This window comes from Scaptodrosophila lebanonensis, unplaced genomic scaffold (genome assembly GCF_003285725.1).
Source record: "Scaptodrosophila lebanonensis strain 11010-0011.00,11010-0021.00 unplaced genomic scaffold, SlebRS2 tig00000001-arrow-pilon, whole genome shotgun sequence".
NCBI classification, from domain to species: domain Eukaryota; kingdom Metazoa; phylum Arthropoda; class Insecta; order Diptera; family Drosophilidae; genus Scaptodrosophila; species Scaptodrosophila lebanonensis.
Window position 1 is genome coordinate 14308787 of NW_022060529.1, and position 19464 is coordinate 14328250.

At 39.7% G+C, this 19464-nt stretch overlaps 2 protein-coding genes across 2 annotated transcripts; both read left to right on the top strand.

Moving 5' to 3' along the window:
* Nucleotides 1–286: 286 nt before the first annotated feature.
* On the top strand, nt 287–2298 carry LOC115632088 (adenosine kinase). Its single transcript, XM_030529058.1, has 4 exons — nt 287–735; nt 894–1049; nt 1134–1289; nt 1359–2298. The coding sequence occupies exons 1-4, from the start codon at nt 668–670 to the stop codon at nt 2065–2067; spliced, it is 1089 nt and encodes a 362-aa protein (XP_030384918.1). The 5' UTR covers nt 287–667; the 3' UTR covers nt 2068–2298.
* A 5171-nt stretch (nt 2299–7469) lies between these two features.
* LOC115628982 (odorant receptor 43a) lies at nt 7470–9074 on the top strand. The gene is made up of 7 exons (XM_030525265.1): nt 7470–7778; nt 7838–7976; nt 8036–8293; nt 8361–8470; nt 8526–8627; nt 8703–8810; nt 8970–9074. Exons 1-7 carry the CDS (start codon nt 7470–7472, stop codon nt 9072–9074), a joined length of 1131 nt encoding a protein of 376 aa, XP_030381125.1.
* Nucleotides 9075–19464: the final 10390 nt, after the last annotated feature.

The window sequence follows — 19464 nt, forward strand, 5'->3', positions numbered from 1 at the left end:
CTGATTTTTTATTGTATACAAAATAAACAGCTGAGAGCAATTTAAGTGTTGGCAAACAAAAGGCAGCAGTCATTTCAATCTTTGTTCTAACAACCACAATGCGCAGTTTTTTTTATCAGATACGTACAAGCTGGGTAATCTAGTTTAATATTATGCACGCAAATATTATAGTTATTAGGGGTAATTTGTTATTTTGCAATGCAAATTTTAAAAGCTTTGGGGCGTCGCTAGGCAACACTAAAGAAGACACAAACAACAAAAAGCTTCCACTTACATCACAAAGTCAAAGAAGTCAAAATAAAAATAAAACAACAAACACAAGATGACGAGGAACAACAACTGGTCACCGCAAAGAAACCAAATCGAAGTTTAATACCCAGTAAAGAATAAGACCAAAGTACATATATGTAGTATAGTATATGTATGTTTAAAATGGGAAAGAAGCCAGTTACGAGAATGGAATAAAACACTCCGCGAAGCAGCGCCGAGCATTCAGTTCGTTGGTGGCATTGAATGCTGGCGGAAGTGACGAGTCGCGGAGCTGGTACAAGCATAGACGTTTAAAGTAGAGCGCCAGTATCTGTGTTTACATGTTTGTGTAAATCGATTAAAATAGTGAGGGAATCCAACTCGATCTGAGGTAAACACGCAACGTAATTTACAAACAATGGAGCTCCTGAAATTCGCGTATGAGAAAATATTTGGCGCCGACACAGAGACCGAAGGCCAGTGCGCGTAAGTATTAGTTATCGTGGTATTATTGTTGTCTATTGTTGTGGGTGGCTGGGGGATTCTGTCGAAAGCCCCGATGCTGCACTGTGCGAAAACCACTGCGGGGTTTTTCATCGAATATGATTCATGAAAACCGTTTCCTGTCTTGTCTCCTTTCGCAGACCATGTCAAGTTGTTTGCTTTGGCAATGTGCTGCTTGATCACACATTTCAGTTGGACGATCCGGAGCTGCTCCAGCGGCACAATCTCGAACCGGGCTCCAAGGGAGAGATGGAACTAGAGGAAATAGAAAAACTTGTCACAGATGCCAGCAACAGGTAATAAACAACTTAAAATTCTTTCAACATGCATTCGCTAATTGACGCTATCTCTTTTTATTTTTTTCTTGGGAATGTTGGCAGTGCTAAATGCCTCGTCAATCCAGGTGGTTCGGCGCTCAATACAACCCGTATTCTAAAGAAGCTGGGCACTGAGGCACAGTTCTTCGGTTCTGTCGGCTCTGACAAGCGTGCCGAGCAGCTACGAGATGTACTGCGAGAGCAATGCATCAATGCCAGGTAGTGGAAAAAAAGAGAAATTGCAGTTACTTTTGTTGCTCTGACTAAACCCTTTTTGTGGTCTTGCAGATTGCAAACCATCGATGACACACATACGGGTCAATGTATTTGCTTTATATACAAAGATAATCCCACCATGTACGCCAATATTGGGGCATCCGAAAAGTTCTCGTTGGAGGAGATCTCGCGCATCGCTAACAATAACGAACAAACGTTTCTGCGACCCATCGAACGTAAGCAAATACTCTACATCGAGGGCTTCTTTTTGACGCGGCGCACGGATGTTTGCGGCCATCTTGTGGAGAATTATGTGCGCAGCCGTCGACGCCTGGCTGTGAATCTCAGCGCACCTTACATCGTCCAGCAACAGTCCAAGACTCTGCTGAAATTGATTGAACGCGCCTACTTCGTGTTCGGTAATCTGAAGGAGTTTGAGGCGTTGTGTGACGTGACCGATTGCAAGAGTGTGGAGACCTTGGGACGCCAACTACTTGAGCAGAGTAGCGGCCCAAAAATCATATTGGTCACAAATGGAGCTTCAGGTGTGCGGTTAATAACTAACTATGTGGGAGAGAAGGAGCCAGCCGGCATAGTATTGATTGAGGATTTTAAAGCACCGCGTGTGGAAAATGTTGTGGATGCCACAGGGGCAGGGGATGCGTTTGTGGCGGGCTTCTTCCACAACTGGCTGCAAAAGCGCTCCATCACTGAATGTGTCCGAAACGCTATGGATGTCGCAGCCACCGTGATCACCCAATTGGGTTGCAACCTGCCATAGCAATGGGGCAGATAGGAATCGCCTTAACAAAAGCAAGAAACAGCAATTTAGACTTATTTAGTACATACTTTTATAAACATATGTATGTAGTTCCTCAGGATTGCTCTTTTTGCACTAATTTTTATGTACTTGTACGTATTTTGTATGTACTTAACTTAATTGTAATCTTTCGACACGCATAAACGCTGTAGGCCACATATTCATATAAAAGTGATGCAATTTGTTTGTAAAGTCTGGCATTTTTTCTATAAATGTGTTGGGGCATGGCCCACTTGCCACCAACGCACTGAAAAGGCAAACAAATTTTTGTATGCCAATGATTCGTATTGTGTGAGGTTTATTCGAGATAAATGTTGTACCCTATAGTTGAAGAGTATTAGGGTACAACGAAACTGTTTTGTTCGAAGCAACATCCAATAGGAAAATTAAGTTGCATTAGTATGATTAACTTTATGACCTTCTGATCGTCTATCCGTCTGTATGAACGCAATATTTTTGGAATGCATCAACATTTTTTGCAAGTGCATTTATGCAGAATATAACTCTCCAAACTATATTCTTATATCTGCACAATAAATGTAATCTCTGCCCAATCCGAAGTTCATGCGCCCTGCGAAATGTTCTATGTTTCTTAAATTGAATGGTTATTTTGTATAGTTTAAAGAAACGGTTTTCGGTTGCAGTGTATACACGAGTTCGACACCCTGAACTCTAGTTTTTGAGATTTTTTTTATAATGAACATTATGGTAGCCAGTCATAGTTAATCTTCTTAAACATTGTCATGGAATGTGTGACTAATGTTTGCTAGAAAAGAACGTGGGCACAGAAATAGCTGCAACCGCGACTACATTTAATTGACTCATTAAAATAAAGTAATTCGCGAATGTTTACAACTAAGGTTATGAAAAGGGTAGACCATTTGTGAACATTTAATTTATTATTTACTTTATATACTATACATAGTAGTATATACCATCTATTGCCATCGAAGCTGTGCTAGATTTTACGCTGCGGAAGTTTTTCCTTCTTTTACAACTGGAAGCTATTTTTTGGAAGAACTTAAAAGAGCTATTGGATGACTGTTGACCAAGAGTTCGTGAAGTTGGTTTTTCAAAATGTAATGATCGAAAAAATTGCCAGGAGAAAGTTATACACAAGATGGTGCAATTATTGCAAGGTCTGAGAGATCGAAAAGAAAGAAATGTTTAATTTTGGTAATTTACTGGTAAACAGCTTACAGATTTATACCCCCCGGAATCGGGGGATTACTTTAAACAGAGCTTCGAAGACATTGAGCATGAGCTCTCTCTCTTTAGCTTTTAATTATATTTTATCTTTTATTTAAGTAATTTAAATTTGTTATTTTAATTTAATCATATTACTTCTTTATAGATTCTTGCTATTTTTTCTGCCCCTTTTCTTTTTGTTAGGTCAAATAACGTCTCTGAAAATTCCCCCACCGGGTCGGATTCGTTATTAGAAATGTTTGTATTTCTATGGGCTTTGTTTTTCTTCAGTTTAATCTAGTATAAGTTCTGTATTGTTTTTGATAAAATAACTAAAATAAATAAATATTGGAGAGGATGTAGGGAAATGTATTACAAGCATTTTACCTACATTTTATTTCCTCAGATCCGGCTACTGTCGCGCATTAGGCCTTAAGCTTAAGTCGGCTTAGTACTTATCTTGAACAACTAACGTGTTCACTAGCTAGCTCTTGTTAGAACTATGACGGCATTAACAGCAAAGCGATAAGTAGCATGTCTAGATGCCATCAAAGGCAGAGAATCTTAGTTGTTACAGATACATATACCCGTACTAGGCATATTATTTTTTTGGGGGTTGTTGTGCGTCACATGTGCCAGCAAATCGTTGGGGAAACTAAGCCGCATTAGCCACGCTTGTTGAGCGACTTGTGCAAACAGTTGATTTGAACAGCTGATGCAAAACTCCGACAAACAATAAACAAATAAAGTTGGAAGATTACTCAAGCCATATACTTGTAAGAGTGTACACATAGGTATAAGTTAAAGTTGCTCATACTCGTATGTATGCGATGTGCTTTGGCAAAGCAATTTTCAAGTCGTAAAAATTGAGCTCGCTACCTAATTGGCAAAAGCGGCTTATGGCTTAGCTCGCTGCTTATTGGCGCTGTAAACTACACTCGAGCAGCTTGAAATGTGCAAAAGCCAATATTGACATGGCCAACAAAGCACGCCCACTCAATAGGTAGTGCACATACAAGTATAGACGAGTGGGCGGGTGGCGGTCACATTATCAAACCTATACCGGTCCCAGTCCTAGACCCTCGCTTAAATCACGTCGGGAACTGGAATCTGCTGCTGTTAATTACTCGATATTAATTTTACACAAGGTCTGGCAGTCGCTCTCGCTCTCGCACTCTCACCTACACCCACTTGCCCACATACTCGTATGCTTAACTTGGGCCATGAGCTTGATTGTTTTGTGCCATTCCGGCCACTCCTTGTTCAGTCTGTCTGTCTGTCTGTCAGACTGCCTGCAACTACAAGTACACGTAATTAATGTCATCGTGTGGTTTATAGGGTTTACGAGCACTTGGAGCGGATGGCTTTTGATGTGTGCTTGAACTGAATTCCATTTTCATTTCCACTCCCATTTCCCAAGCAGACATCCAACGGCATCCTTGCCTTGCTTAGCTTAGCACATACTTAGATGTGATAATTAAATATCGTCATTAGTTCAGCTTAGCTTTTAATTTATTTTAGAAATTGCCATTGTAAATTGCAAAGGATATGCAAGTGCTGCAAAATATGCATAGTCGCCTTTCTTCTTTGTACGCATACCCGTATACATATGTATTTGCCGGTCATTGATTTATGGGCAGCTTGGCGTATGCGTAATAACACGGACATGGACACGTATACGCAGCGTGGTCAGCTGCACGAGTATGTGGCGTTGCATATTTGCCTCTTGACTGCGAAATATGGACGTTTGGCTTTGCCATTGCCCATGTTTGCACAATATATTGCGCATGTGACATAGACAAGCCCCAAGGCCGCACTACAAGCTCATCCATTGTCTCTGCCTTTGCCTTTGACTTTGTCCTTCGCTCAGCTTGCCTTTTTGCGGCATAACGCGCGGTTAAGTGGCCATAATGTGTGCCTTTATGGGCTTGGGCTTGGGCTTGGCTTTTTTGCTTGTCCTTCCTTCCTTGCTCGCCTCGCTGTTTGTGTTGTTGTTGTTGTTGTTGTTTTTGGTCGTGGTGTTTGTGGTTTGACCAGCTGGGTGGTTTTATTTTAATTCCTCGCCATATTTGCAGAGCCAGCATTGTTGTTGAATTATGTTATGACGGGCGCTTGTTGATTTTTATATTGTGTTTTTTTTTCCTTATGCAGACTCTGCTGTGGTGTTGTCGTCCTGGACTTTGCGCATGATAAGCGGCTGGTGAAAATATTCGGCCCTGGCATGTTTGTTCAGTTGTTAACGGATAATCCGGTTTTATTGTTTAATAAGTCATGACGGCTATCATACCCGGCTGTATGGGTGCCTATGTCAGCGGTTCGTTAGCTTTCTGATATGTTCGGCATTGATATGTTGTGCCAGCATTTGTGGTAGGACATGAATTTGAATCGTTTCTTCTTGTGGGTTTCCCCAAAAATCGATAAAATTGTTAAAATCGTGCTGTTCATGCGATTACAATGATATCTTGTGGGTCAGTTGTACATTAAATGGCGGCTTTAATGCTTAGATAGGGAAGATTATACCTTTACTATTTATACATATAAAACAATTTTGCTTTTAATTTTAGAATTATTTATTTATTTAACACGATACATATTTGGAAACTCTGATTTATATTATAATTGTAATTTAATGGATTAAAATTATGATATATAATAATATTACGTTATAATTTCAACTTAAAAGATAAGAAAGCCTAAGGGAAAAACTACAACAATGTCTATTAATGGTGGAATTATATTTGCCATTTAACCAGCTAGGCCCCGATTCACAGCCATATGTAGTCAGAGACATTATAGACCTAACAAACTTTTAAAAAATTTGAAAGAGGAGGAAAATAATTCCACGAAACAGCTAGTTAAGCATATAGAGAAAGTGAAAACTCTGAAATATTGAGGAGCAGAAAATTGAGCGCTTATCAGTGAGGAGTTATGGTAAGCAGTGGGCTGAATGATTTATTATTAATTCATTAAATTTACTGCTTGATGCGAAACTATCACCAAGTATCCCTAATCAACATCTCATAGCCAATAATAAATACATTGCTTCCGTCGGAAATCAAAAAAATCGAGAATTAAACAACAAATAAATTAACAAATATTTAAGTGTTCAATAATACTTATATACGAACTTATACAAGTAGTAGTATTGAAGTAAGTTTCTATTAAGCTCTGCAGAGGACTAAATACTATATATAATATGATAGTAATATTTATTTATAAAACAAATGCAATGTTTTGTTTCACTCCGATATTCTCGACTTGTTAGTTCTAAACCGATGCTAAATATTTTGAAAAAGAATTAGGAATTTTGATTATATCTTCTAACATTTTGCGAACTTTTCAGCTAAACCGTAGAATAGTATAGTAGTGCAATTATAAGTTTCCTATTTGACAAATTATATGCTATGCGACACCTATTACCCAAGTAAATGCGCATTGATTGCTAAGCTCTCCAAAACGCTTCTGGAAAGTGTTGCAGGCCATCAGAAATATAAAAATCTACGAATTAGCCACCAAATGGGCTAACAAATATTATATAGCATTATTTATTTATAGGACAAGTGCAATGTCTAGCAGTGTAATTATTTCAGACCGATATTCTCAACATGTTAATTCAAAACCCATCTGAAATATTAAGAAGAATAATCAGGAATTTGGAATATATATTTAGGTATAATTTTGCGAATTTTTCAGCTAAACCGTAGAATAGTATAGTAGTGCAATTATAAGTTACCTATTTGACAAATTATATGCTATGCGACACCTATTACCCAAGTAATTGCGCATTGATTGCTAAGCTCTTGAAAACGCTTCTGGAAAGTGTTGCAGGCCATCAGAAATAGAACAATCTATGAATTAACCACCAAATTAGCTAACAAGTATTAAATAGCATAATTTATTTATAAGGCAAATGCAATGTCTAGCAGTGTAATTATTTCAGACCGATATTCTAATACTATTTGACAAATTATATGATATGCGACACCTATTACCCAAGTAATTGCGCATTGATTGCTAAGCTCTCGAAAACGCTTCTGGAAAGTGTTGCTGGCCAAGGCGTCGATTAGCCAAATAAAAGACGCTTGCCCAGCACTTGGCTATGTAGTGTCGAGTGGACAGCGTCAAGGACCAACCTACTATCAAAAGCCATGAGAGGAGTAATCGACGAGGCAAGCATGCAGCTCATCGAGGACATGCCGCTGGTTGCCATAATTGTGCGCATCTGGAGGTACTTGGGTGTGCTCAAGCCCACTCCGAGTACCAATTGGCGGAAATATTTATTCGTGTTGCCCGTCTTATTGATGAATTGGATGCAGCTCGTCTATGTGCTGCGCATGTGGGGCGACATTACGTCATTCATTTTGAATTTGTTCTTCTTCGCAGCCATTTTCAATGCCCTGATGCGCACCTGCCTCGTCATAATCAGACACGTCCATTTCGAGAGCTTTCTGATGGTGATGGAAGGCATATATTCGCAAATTATGGTGCGTGTTAGATACAATCAACCATTGTGGATTTTTCAACATATAATATCCTATTGCAGAGATCGTCCGACACTAGCTGCAAGCAGATTTTGCTGGCAGTCGAGCAGGATGCGCGTGGCATTGCCATTTTCAACTTAACAGCTTCGTTTTTGGACATTGTGGGTGCACTCTTCTTTCCACTGTTTAGTGAACAGCGAAGTGAGCGTCCCAGTCTCCAAAACCGTCTGGCGTTTGCTGAGATATTTTGTCTTTTGCAGTGCATCCGTTTGGAGTGGCTCTGCCGATGGTCAACATGACTAGCACGCCAATTTATGAAATCGTGTATATAGTGCAAGTACCGACCCCCTTTGTCCTGACTCTCTTGTACATGCCCTTCGTTAGTTTGTTTGCTGCCTTTGCGCTCTTTGGAAAAGCTATGCTACAGATACTGAACTACAAATTGGAGCACATTGCTCACCTGGACACGGAAGAGGAGCGTCTCAGAATGCTGTTCGCTTGCATTCGGTTTTATCACAGTGTGACTAGGTAGGCCAATTAATCTCTCTCCTGAGACTCTAACCAAAGAGATAATCGATGTGGGAGGTGTTTTTAGATATGTGAGGCAACTGAATGATCTGGTCACGTTTATTGTGGGTGTTGAGGCGCTCATATTTGGTGTCATTATTGCATTGCTGCTCTTTTGTCTGAATATTGTAAGTGGATCCATCTTGCTATAATAAGCCATAAAGATCACATCTTTCTATTCAGATAAGCTCGCCCACCCAGTGTATTTCTTTAATGATGTATATTCTCACCATGTTATATGTTCTGTACACGTACTATAATCGAGCCCACGACCTTGTTATCGAGGTATGTATGTGAGTTAGTTATTCATGTATGTTTGGTAATGGCATGACTGATTTGCTTTAATTGAAATGTTTTCAGGGCGCCCGTGTTACTCAGAGTATTTACAATGTGCCCTGGTATGAGGGTAGTATGAGATTTCGCAAAACTGTGTTGATCTTTTTGATGCAATCCCAAAGCCCTTTGATGGTGAGTAGCGGAACCTTTTCTGGGCATGCATTTCATTTGGCAGATTCTAATCCGGCCTGCCTTTATGTTCGTCTGCCTGTGTGCCCAGTGAGCTCAAATTCATATCAGTTGGGCTCATTTCATTTCATTCCGTTTGAGCTCGTTTCATTTCGCTTGCAGATAAGACTTGCCAACGTTTACCCCATGACTTTGGCCATGTTTCAATCCCTACTGAATGCATCCTATTCGTACTTCACAATGCTGCGTGGCGTTACCAACAAATGAGGTGGAAGCTCAAACTTTTGGCCATCGAGGCTGGGCAAATGGAGAGAGAGAGAGAGTTTGTGTTTGCAGTCAGATGCACAATCTGAGCAATGTAGATTGTAGTGGATGCTATTTGCATACGGTCGTCGTTTGAATAGTTATTCAGAAAGGATTTAGTCCGCATACTCATTTGTAGTTCTGGCATGTAGCCTGCAGCATAGTTGCAGCATTTAAGAGGTTGCAACAAATTAAGCGCTATGAAATGTTTCTATTCAAGTCTTGGTCTACTGTCACATTTAATGCACTCTTATATTGTTGTAAGGATATGGATTTAAACTGGTCTGTTTCTTCGTCCGTCCGTTTTGCTAGAACCCTAACTGTTAGTTAGGGGATTCTGCACATTATAAATGATTGATTAATTTCATAAAGTGAATCACAAAAACCGCATGAGTAAAAAAGAGTGGAAACCCAAGGTTGACTGTATTTGCATTTACAATCAAATGCGGCTGCTTATTCATAGTCTATAATTGTAAGATTTTTTATGGGGTCCCTAAGTAAATAGAAATCAAAACCCAAAAGTTTAATACCGTGTATAACATTATATATTTCGATTTTTTAAATGGGCACTTTATTCTACTCTCCAAAGGTACACTCACACTTGATCGAGGATAGAAAAACGTATACACATGCTAAATTGCATAATTATGCGTGTACTAAAAATAGTTTAATTAACATTTGTCGTATGGTTGACTATGGTAATGATACGCTGTTTCATTTAAAATAAACAACAGAAAGAAGGACAACAATGTTTAGTGTCAGGCAGCAATAACAACTTAATTTAAAATTCATTATAACAGACACCAACTAGTTAAACAATTTCCATGCTTCAAGCAGTGCAGAGCAGCTAAATGCCCAGCATGAAGAACAACAGAAGCCAACAACAACAACAACGGGGTACTCAAAAGTTGAAATGAGCGGCGGGCGCACTTGAAATACGCAAATAAACTTCAAAGGCCAAACGCTGAAGGACTACACGCTGTGTTCTCCTGCACCCAGCAATAGTGGGCTCTGATCCTGGCCGCCTGGCGAGCGCATAAATAACAAGTTGCTGTGGCAGCAGCAGCGGCAGCACCAGCACTGCAGGGTCCTACGAAGCGGGCGCGCATTTGGCTCGAGTGGCGTATACTTAATTTTATTATGAGGTGTCAAGTGGGCCGTCGACTTTACGTCGTTGAACGCCTTTTGGCTTTTGTTTGTGTAATTTATGTTGTTGCCATTTCATGGCGGCGCGCTCTCGCCACCAGCGACAGGTGTGAAGGCGCAGGACACGCCCTAATGGCAGGCTCGCAACTACAATGGCGGGTCGCAATGAGAGGACACGGGATGAAGGCGTTCTATGCAAATACATGAAGTTGCCTGCGGCCTGTCGTGCGACATCGGGCCTTGGCAGCGCAAATGGCGACGGCGATGGCGATGGCGAAAATGTTCATTTCCTTTAGGCTTTTGCTTTTTGCTATAAAGTGCTGCATACTTTTGGGCTTTGATTTTTATGCGCTACTTGATAAATAGAGTTCGAGCTCCAACTAAACGAACCCAACCAAGTTGGCTACTGTGGGAGCCAACTGTTTTCACGTTGCCACACTGCTGTGGGGCGGCAGCAGCTACAACAATGAATGGAAGCTGAAAAAAGGAATATGCAAATGATACGGAAATGTAAATGTGACGCTCACACACACACACACACACACACACACACACAAACACACTCGAGCACACACAAACTCCATCCATACATTGGCGCAAAGGCAGTTCGTCCTGCCTGTCCGCTGACCGTACACTGTCTGTTCGCCTCTCTGTGTGTGCTGCATAAAATTATCAAGTTTCCGGGCTGTGGGACGCTGCACATTGCTTTGGCAAAAAATGTTTCATTAAAGCCACGTTATTTACCAACAGCTGTCGCTTTCGCCCTCGCCATTGTTGTGGTCTAGCGCCCACTTCTGGCGTCAAAGGTGGCGCTGTTTTATAATTGAATTCATATGCATCAATGAGAGCTCCAGCCAGCCCACCCTCCAAGGTGGTTTTGGCTTCGCCAAAGGGGCAAATGAAATGAAAATGAATAGCGACACGCGAGGCAGTGTTTGTACTTGTATGTATTTGTGTGTTTGTGTTTGTGTTTCTGTTTATGCGCGTGCAGTTTCTACTCCTCCATTTCGCTGGCATTTCGTTTAAATGGATTTTCAATTGCGGTTTGAACATTTTGCATAAATTGATGTAATGAGTTTATTTCGTGCCGCTGCCATGGCAGGCAGTCTAGCAAGTAGCTTCGTTTATCCTGTCTGCTACAATTCTCGTTGCTGTAGTATTGTGGGTGCGCCACTCACTTGGCTCATTTGCAATTGTCAACTGGCTGTCAGCTTAGACAGTTCTATTGACAGTTTGCTTTTGCTGTTAATTTTAATTGTGGCATGACGACATTTGATGACATTACGTCTGACAGTCGTCGATGGTGTGGGTTTGGTCCTTCTGTGGCCAAAGGCTTAAATTGAATTCAGGTTTTAAATGTAAGCCTTAAAGCAGCTTAGGCGCTTGAGTGTTGAATAAAATGAAAAGCAGTTTTATTAATTCTGTAAAATGTGCTTGCTGAGAATTTTAATTTATTCAGTTTCTCCAAGCCATTGCGTTATCTCAAAAGATATGATTCATGTACACATTCCATATGAAGAACAAAATTATACACAGAAGCCTGTGAAAGCATCTTTAGCTAATGCCAGCTTGGCAAGTAAATTGTATTTTGAATGCAGATATACGAGTATATTGTTATCATTGCCTTTTGGCAGAAAAGTCATCTCTAACCCTTTTTGAATGAGCCAAATGGAATTTTAATAAAATTTTATACAAAAATCTCTAGTATTCTGAGGAAAAGTCACACTCTAATTTTCATGATATTTATTGCAAGTAAATATGTGTTAGCAAAAAGTGGATTGTTGTAAGCTATTAAGCCAAATAGTGACATAAAGTGAAGGCAGGAATAAAAATTCATTACCATGATAAAATAATTTTTTTTTGAAATACGTTTTGGGCTAACTGCGTCAGTTTTATTAAAATAAATGAGTCACAAAACAGTTTCATTTGTAAAAGAGTCATACAAACTATTTTGCAAAAACTTAGCAATTACCTTGCACCTAATATTACCTCTAGTAGGTAAAAAATGTAAGATCAAAATAATTAATAGTTGCTTCGCAAACAGGGAGCTGCAAATATATATTTCTCGTACTTTTCTAAGTGCCTTTTATTGTATTATAACTGTGTGCTTGTCCTTCATTTCCATTTACAATCCCAATTGCATTTATCTCATCGTTTGGGTTATTTCAAAAACTTTCATAAACGAAGCATTCATTTTCCAATTATTTATTGATGGCCATGTGGTCTGCTTTGTTGGTATGTACGAATACCTATGTATGTGTGTGTGTGTACATATGAGAGTAGCACTGGGACTCGGAAGCCTGCCAATAAATCACTTCCGTTATGCATTTGTATTAGTTTCTATAACAACACTCGGCTCGGCTCAGCTCGGCACCACTCCATGTGTGGCTCCATTGTCTGCCTCCATGCATGCCTTACGAGTGCCAGCCAGTGTCTAGCAGTTGGTGTTACTGCCTTTACTGACTGTGCCTGCAAAATATTTGCATTTTCACTTTTGATTTATTATTGTCATTGCCATGTGTAAATTGCCAAAGCAAAGGTGCAAACAAGCAAGGTAGCAGCAGCCACAGCCACAACGACAATATTCTCGGCAGACCTGAGCAATACTTAGAGGGCCATGCATCTATGCAAATGAGTTTGTATGTTTCTCTGTGTGTGTGGCCCTGCGTTGACAAGGACACATTATGTTGGCCAAATGAATGGTAATTGCGGCATAGAAACAAGTAATTGAAGTGCAACCCAGCCAGCTCTTCAAGCTCAATGGCTGCTGTGGTTTGCTCATGTGTTTGAAGTTTGTTTGAGTCCTTCATTATAGAATTGTGAGAGTGTGTGTGTAGGTGTGTTTATGTGCATCCTGCCTGTCACATTTCGATTTGTATCTAAATCAAAAATTTGCCAGACTGTTAAGTCACAAAACGTTGTTGCCTTTTGTTTAGTTTTTATTTGCATCGTCTCGGTCTCGCACAAAAAGTCATTACGCTTCCTAATTACAAGGCCAAATTAGCCTGGCAACGTTTCAGGATTCGGCTCCCGTCCTTGGTCCTCATGATGCTAGTATTGCTGCTGCTGCTGCTGCTGCTGCCACCACTAGTCACAAATTACTTCCGCTTGTATGCAATTTCCGCATGACACTGCGGAAGTGACGGCGGTTGGAGCGCATAAGCAGCTTTTCTGTTGCAAAATGTCAAACAGTTCAGCGACAACTTTATTTTGCCACAAGACAGCCACGACTTTGGCTACTGTTTCCATTTGTAGTGCTGTTGTTATTCCCATTGCTGCTTCTGGTGGGGCAAAGAGCCCGTCCGGCAATATGGCCTCACAATAATGACAACGGGAACGAGCAACAACAACAGCAACATAAGCAGATAATTACACCGGCTGCCGTCGTCCATGCTTCAAGTGATAGCGCCGCGGTAGCCACAAAGTAGAAAAGTAGAAAATTAGAAAATAAAAAAACCACAAGCGGAAAATTAACGTGACGTGCGTTCGGAGTGAAAAGAATAGCAAAGTTGGGCATTGGAAAAAGGGCGCAATGTAAATACAAACATTTGGCATAGGCATTAGTACACTGATAGAAAAATCGGTAAATAGTGAATAATGATTTGCTGACTATAGCACAAGCGCACTTAATAACTCCTAATGTAGATTCACTTAAATACAGCAATTTAGTAAACAAATTTCTACAATTTAGGAGTGTGTCTTTCCATTGTCATTGAAATTGTTTGTTTGTTGGATTTTATGGGCAAACTCTTGTTTGGCATATGACTGCCCTGCAACATTTGGGCGAAATAAAGACATTTTAAAGACTTAGCAATTAATTAAATCCCAAAATATTTATATTAATGCAGTCGATTTAATTATTTAAGAGAGAAGTAATTTAAATGAAGGTTTCTTTTTGAATAGCTGCGTTAACTTTGAATTGCGAAGTCTTGATTTACATAAGGGCTCTGGTTTGCTCGGAAGTATGCAGAGGTGTGTAATATAAATTTGTGTATACGGATGTAGCTAATTGGACCTTTTATTAAAATAATATCGATACACGATAGCAAAATCATAACATGAAATTGTATCTAAATTAACTTGAAGAACTAAGAAAGGGAATCTTGCGCCGTGCATTAATCTTGGATACATTTTTAATAAGAATCATATCATATAGCAACGGGACTAAAACCGGACAAAATCACGATTTTGTAAGCAGAGTCCGAAATTCTGTTAAAAAAAAGTGTTGACTACTGAAGTCGATTTTGCTTCACCTCCATTCCTTTTGTCATATTTCGGACCTGTTTCTATATAATTTTCTTATTGTTATTTTGTGTAATTAACTCTTAACGAAACAATAACTTCCACTGAAAAAAGAAAAGGCGTTTCTCGATTATGGTTCAAATGTCGGTATTTTCTGCTCTCTTTATCATATCCTTGAATTTGTATTCCTATTTCTTTTTTTAAATATTGTTTTCGGTGCAGAATCCATGTCCCTACACTTCCTTTAATTGCTGCTACCTGCGGCTATGTTGTGTAAAGTTTTAAAGAGCCGTAGTATATCTGTCCAAGCTCATTAAAGCGTGAGTTGCCGTCAGTGTTAAACTTTTGTTTACCCATTCTAGTATACCCATACTACAGTATATCCATCTATGTAATTGTATAGGCGCAGTTGTGGCAAGAACTTTATCAAGATGCTTATCGTTCGAAATGCAAAATTCCTGTTTACCGAAATTCCAACAACATGCAACACAGACTGAGCCAACACAGAGACATTTCGAACATTTTTGACTGTCTGTGCCCTACGCTGTAAGCGAAATTCAAACAGACATGCCAGAGACTGTTCCTCAGTTTCAGCCCTCAGCCCTTATCCCTCAGCCTTCGTTTGCTCCTCCGCCACGAGTAATGGAGCTAGCCATGGCCACGGCCACTTCAGCGTCTGTGTTGGCGTCTGCCTTGAAGCTACATTTAAATGTGCCGCAACTTTTCCGTGTGCTTCGACGCGCCACACACTGCCTCCCTCCGCCACCCATTGGCGCCCCTTGCCAACATTTTCAGCGTCGCCACGTGTGCAGCTTTGTTGTTGTTATTTTCGTTGCTGCCGCTGTGTGTTTGGCACTGATTTCATGCTTTATAACTTTCGATATGCGAATGGCAAACAACGTTTAGCGCTTTGCCACGTACAGAAAGTGCGGCTTAGCCACCTGAGGGGCCGCAAACACGGCGTATGCGCAATGTTTGCATCTACTTCTCATTTTTTATGCGCCAGAGGGTTGATTTTTACCTATGTATGTGTGTGTGTGTGTGTGTGTGTGTGGATTTTTTACTGCCACATCATGGCACATACATCAAATATTGATGCAATATTTTAGCTATTTTGAAAATGAGTTAAGTCTGTCGAAATATTTCGTTTACGGGTGGAAAACGGGTAACAGCTGACTACGCTGTTTGCTGAGCCGCTCGTCTGCGATAATAAAGTTTAGCAGATAAACGATTTTGCAATCAAATTATGCGCATATTGTGATGAGGGAGCGACTGTTCCGCTGCTCTAGAGTGCGGCCTGTGTCGACAGTAAAATTTATAAAATTCAAATGTGTACTCTATAGAAGCGATTTTAGGCTGTAACAATATGTGCCGCTGGGGAAACAGTTGAAAAATTGCAAGGTGATGATGCTTTGGTGGTATGAGAATAGCACACTGAATGGTTAAGTTGGCGATAGGTTTTATTTTGTCAGTTGCTGTTTGTGCATGTAAAAAACAATATTGAATATTTAAAATGGGAGGACTTAGTGTAAACACATGTTGGCTCTGTTCATCGCCTTCTGAGGAGCAGCTATGATTATTTTAATTATACATAATAAGTCGATGTTGTTATAAAGATAAATTTTAGGTTATAGGGCATATTAAGATTTAAAGATTTCCATAAATAACTTCGCTTGGAGGACCAAATTGCAGTTACACATATTCACATGTTTATTAAAGCCATATACTATCTGAAAAGAACTGTACTTCGCTTCTTCTGAAATACGCAAGTAAAAATTGCAACTGAGAACAAAGTAAAGAACTTTGTATTGTCTGTTTCGTGCTAGTTTTTTTTTATTTTAAATTTGTTCCAGATAGAACTATTCTTTCATTTTTAAAAACTAAACCTTGATAGATAAATATGTTATTGCGACATTTTTTTCAGTTTTTAGAGCTAAATTACGTTTAAAATTATTTAAGGAACTATGGAAGGGGAGGTCGAGCGAATGGATCCTTCTAAAGCGCCTGAGGTTCTGGCTGTTGTGGCCTACTGATGGTCGTTGGACATGCCGATCCGTTAGGGATTGTATGAAGACCGTTTCAATGCCGAGGTGCGCCGCCAATGGTGCAAAGAGTTTTATTTTAAAGCCGCTGCAGAATCTCTACATTACAGTAGCTGGTTGTGCCCCACACTTGGATGCCGTATTGCCAGACTGGTGTTATTACCACCGCTTAGAATAACAGCTAGTTACGATGGTATAGTTTGGATTGGAAATGTTTCCTTCTGCCTGTTACATTTTTCACTTTTTAAAAAAAATGTAGGCAATGGAGCCAAAGGACTCTTTAAATGCAAAAGCTATAAAGTACCTCAAACCAAGATAATGTCATTGTACTGGTTGGCATTGAGAACCGCTTATAACATATTCGTCTGCGAAACTTTAAGTCAAATTTTTGTAGACAGTATAAATAGTTGAACAGTTGAGATGTGCATCTCACACTAGGTGCTTGTTTCTGGTGTAATTAAAACACCATAAACGCAAAAACCAACAAGCGAACACAGTCGTATGTCCTCACAACCTCACAAAGGGGCACACACACATCCGTGCAAGCATGAGTGTGCCAAAATAAACATGAGCGAGCATTGACAGCAAAACTTTCATATCAATTTTAAGCCAAAGTAATGAAAAAGTAACAGCACCCAAAATAAAAGAAGGCTAGAAAAAACAACGAAAGTAACAGCAACAAATGCCATAGACAAAGCATATTTGCACAAGCATCGCAGGAGTCCCGAGCAGGACAACGTAGTTGTTGCCCATAACGTTGATGTGGATGTTGATGATGCTGATGATAATGATATTGTTGGCGACGCAAAGCGCAGCGCACAAAGCAACGTTTTATGACAAGGAAGCGCTGGACCTTTGAATACTTTTGGGCGCGCTTCTAAGGATATTGTTTACATTGCCAAGCATGGACTTGGTGATGGGCATGGGCATGGACTGAGGCAGGGGCACGGGCACGTCTGCGCCACAACGAAATTAAAAACCAATAAAACGCCCCGTGGTCCATGCCACATGAAATTAAAAATTATGTTTTCCTTTCAACATTTTATTGCAGTGCCGCATAAAAAGCATACACAAAAGCATAAAAAGTGTGAGCGAGCAGAAGGGAAGCGACTTTAGGGCTACGCGTCAATGTATGCGCAAAGTTCAGGCCCAACGAACGCAAACTTTCGCAATTAAGGGCCACAATAAAAGTTGAGAGAGCGCCTAAAATGCTGCTATGCATTTCGATAATTGAATATTTTTACCTGTGCGAGCTATGTAGATTGCATAACCACCCACACCATCTACAACAAACACCGAACCACCCAACCACTCCGCCACAAACGAAAACAGAAGCTTGGAAAACTGTTTTAAGTTGCCAGACAAAAACAAAGCGCCACAGCGTTGTTCAGCATGACGCCATTTTGTTGCTGCTTTGGCTTAAAAAAGGTATCATGCGCTCAGCAGCTGAAGCTGCGCAACAGTTAATTTGACTATGCGGCTCTGCCGACGTCGGCGCCGGCGTAAGCAGCATCGTTTTACATACATCAAGTTCGACGTCGTAAAACTTTCACTTGATTGCACGGCCAGCTTCTGTGCGCTCGCCAATTAAACGGCATTTCGGGCGTGTGCGAGTCATTTATTTAATTTACTACCTGCGTTTTCGACAGTAGCTCTAACAGGACCTGTAGTACCTCGGCATAGCTATGAATAATTTAAGCAAATCGGTTTTCAGCCGCCTCTCTTACTGCCTGCCTGTCTGTCTGTTAGTGTTAGTGTGCGAGTGCGACTGTTTGTACGTGTCGTTGCGCCGGATTAGACGGCATTTGCATATTTTAATTATTTAGATTGTTGTGTTGAGCTACTTAGCTGCGACGCCGCGACAAACGGAAGTGCTGGCAACTCCATTTTCGCCAACCAGACAGACAAACTTAATTAAAAGCGGCTGTTTTTCTTGTGGCATTAGAGGAATTGGTGTGCGGGTTAGGCACTTTGTAATTGATAGCATTCTCATGTGTGCCACAATGCCGAGCTACAAAGCTTTACTTAAAACCGTGCTATATGCAAAAATAAAGCTCATGTCCGAACTTATTCTATTTTATTATTTGCATAAATGTTAGATAAAGGGTTTTTAAAAGACAATTTAATAAGGATGCAGAAAGACTGCAAATTATTTTGATTCTTACATTGAATTTATTTGAATTATTTCTTGAATGCAACAGCAAGAAAGGGTTCCGTGATAAGCATATGTCTTTCAAAACAAAAGGGTCAGAGACTAGTCTGAGTCTAAAAACTCAGACTCGCTAGAAAATGTAAGCCATGCAGACTACAAAAAGCTTTTAAGTTCACTTGAAAAAAAAGAAAATAAATGCAAGACAAAGGCAGTACATAATGATTGCTTCACAAACTTACTTACTTACTCATTTAAGGGCTCGCCTGATTAATTGATTGATTGAAAATATGAATTTTAATAAATGTCTCCAGACCCTCTTCATTTTGAAAAAGCGATATTTTGATTAAAAAGTTAAATTACTGTTCATTTAAGAGTTCATTACAAGTTTTCGTTTTTGTGAGATGCCGATTTTATTTCATTAATTTTTTTTTTAAATTTAATTTTATTTAGTACATCAACAATAATTCTATCGATGATAATAATTAAAATATATTTTAACATTTTATATATACTTGTATTAAAATAAAAAATAAAATGATGATATAACTGAATATAACAATTTCATCTCAACTTAAAAGATATTAAAGCCTAAGACAAAGCTGTACAATAACGTCTATTAATGCCTCCGACACGTTCGAAGAACGTGCCATATGGGGTCTAGACATTTAAATATTAATTAAAGAAACCAATCTGGGTCAGAAGGATATCCACAAATTATTTTAAATATATGGATTTTTAAGGAACATTGCAACTTAAACTTGGAATGAAATTA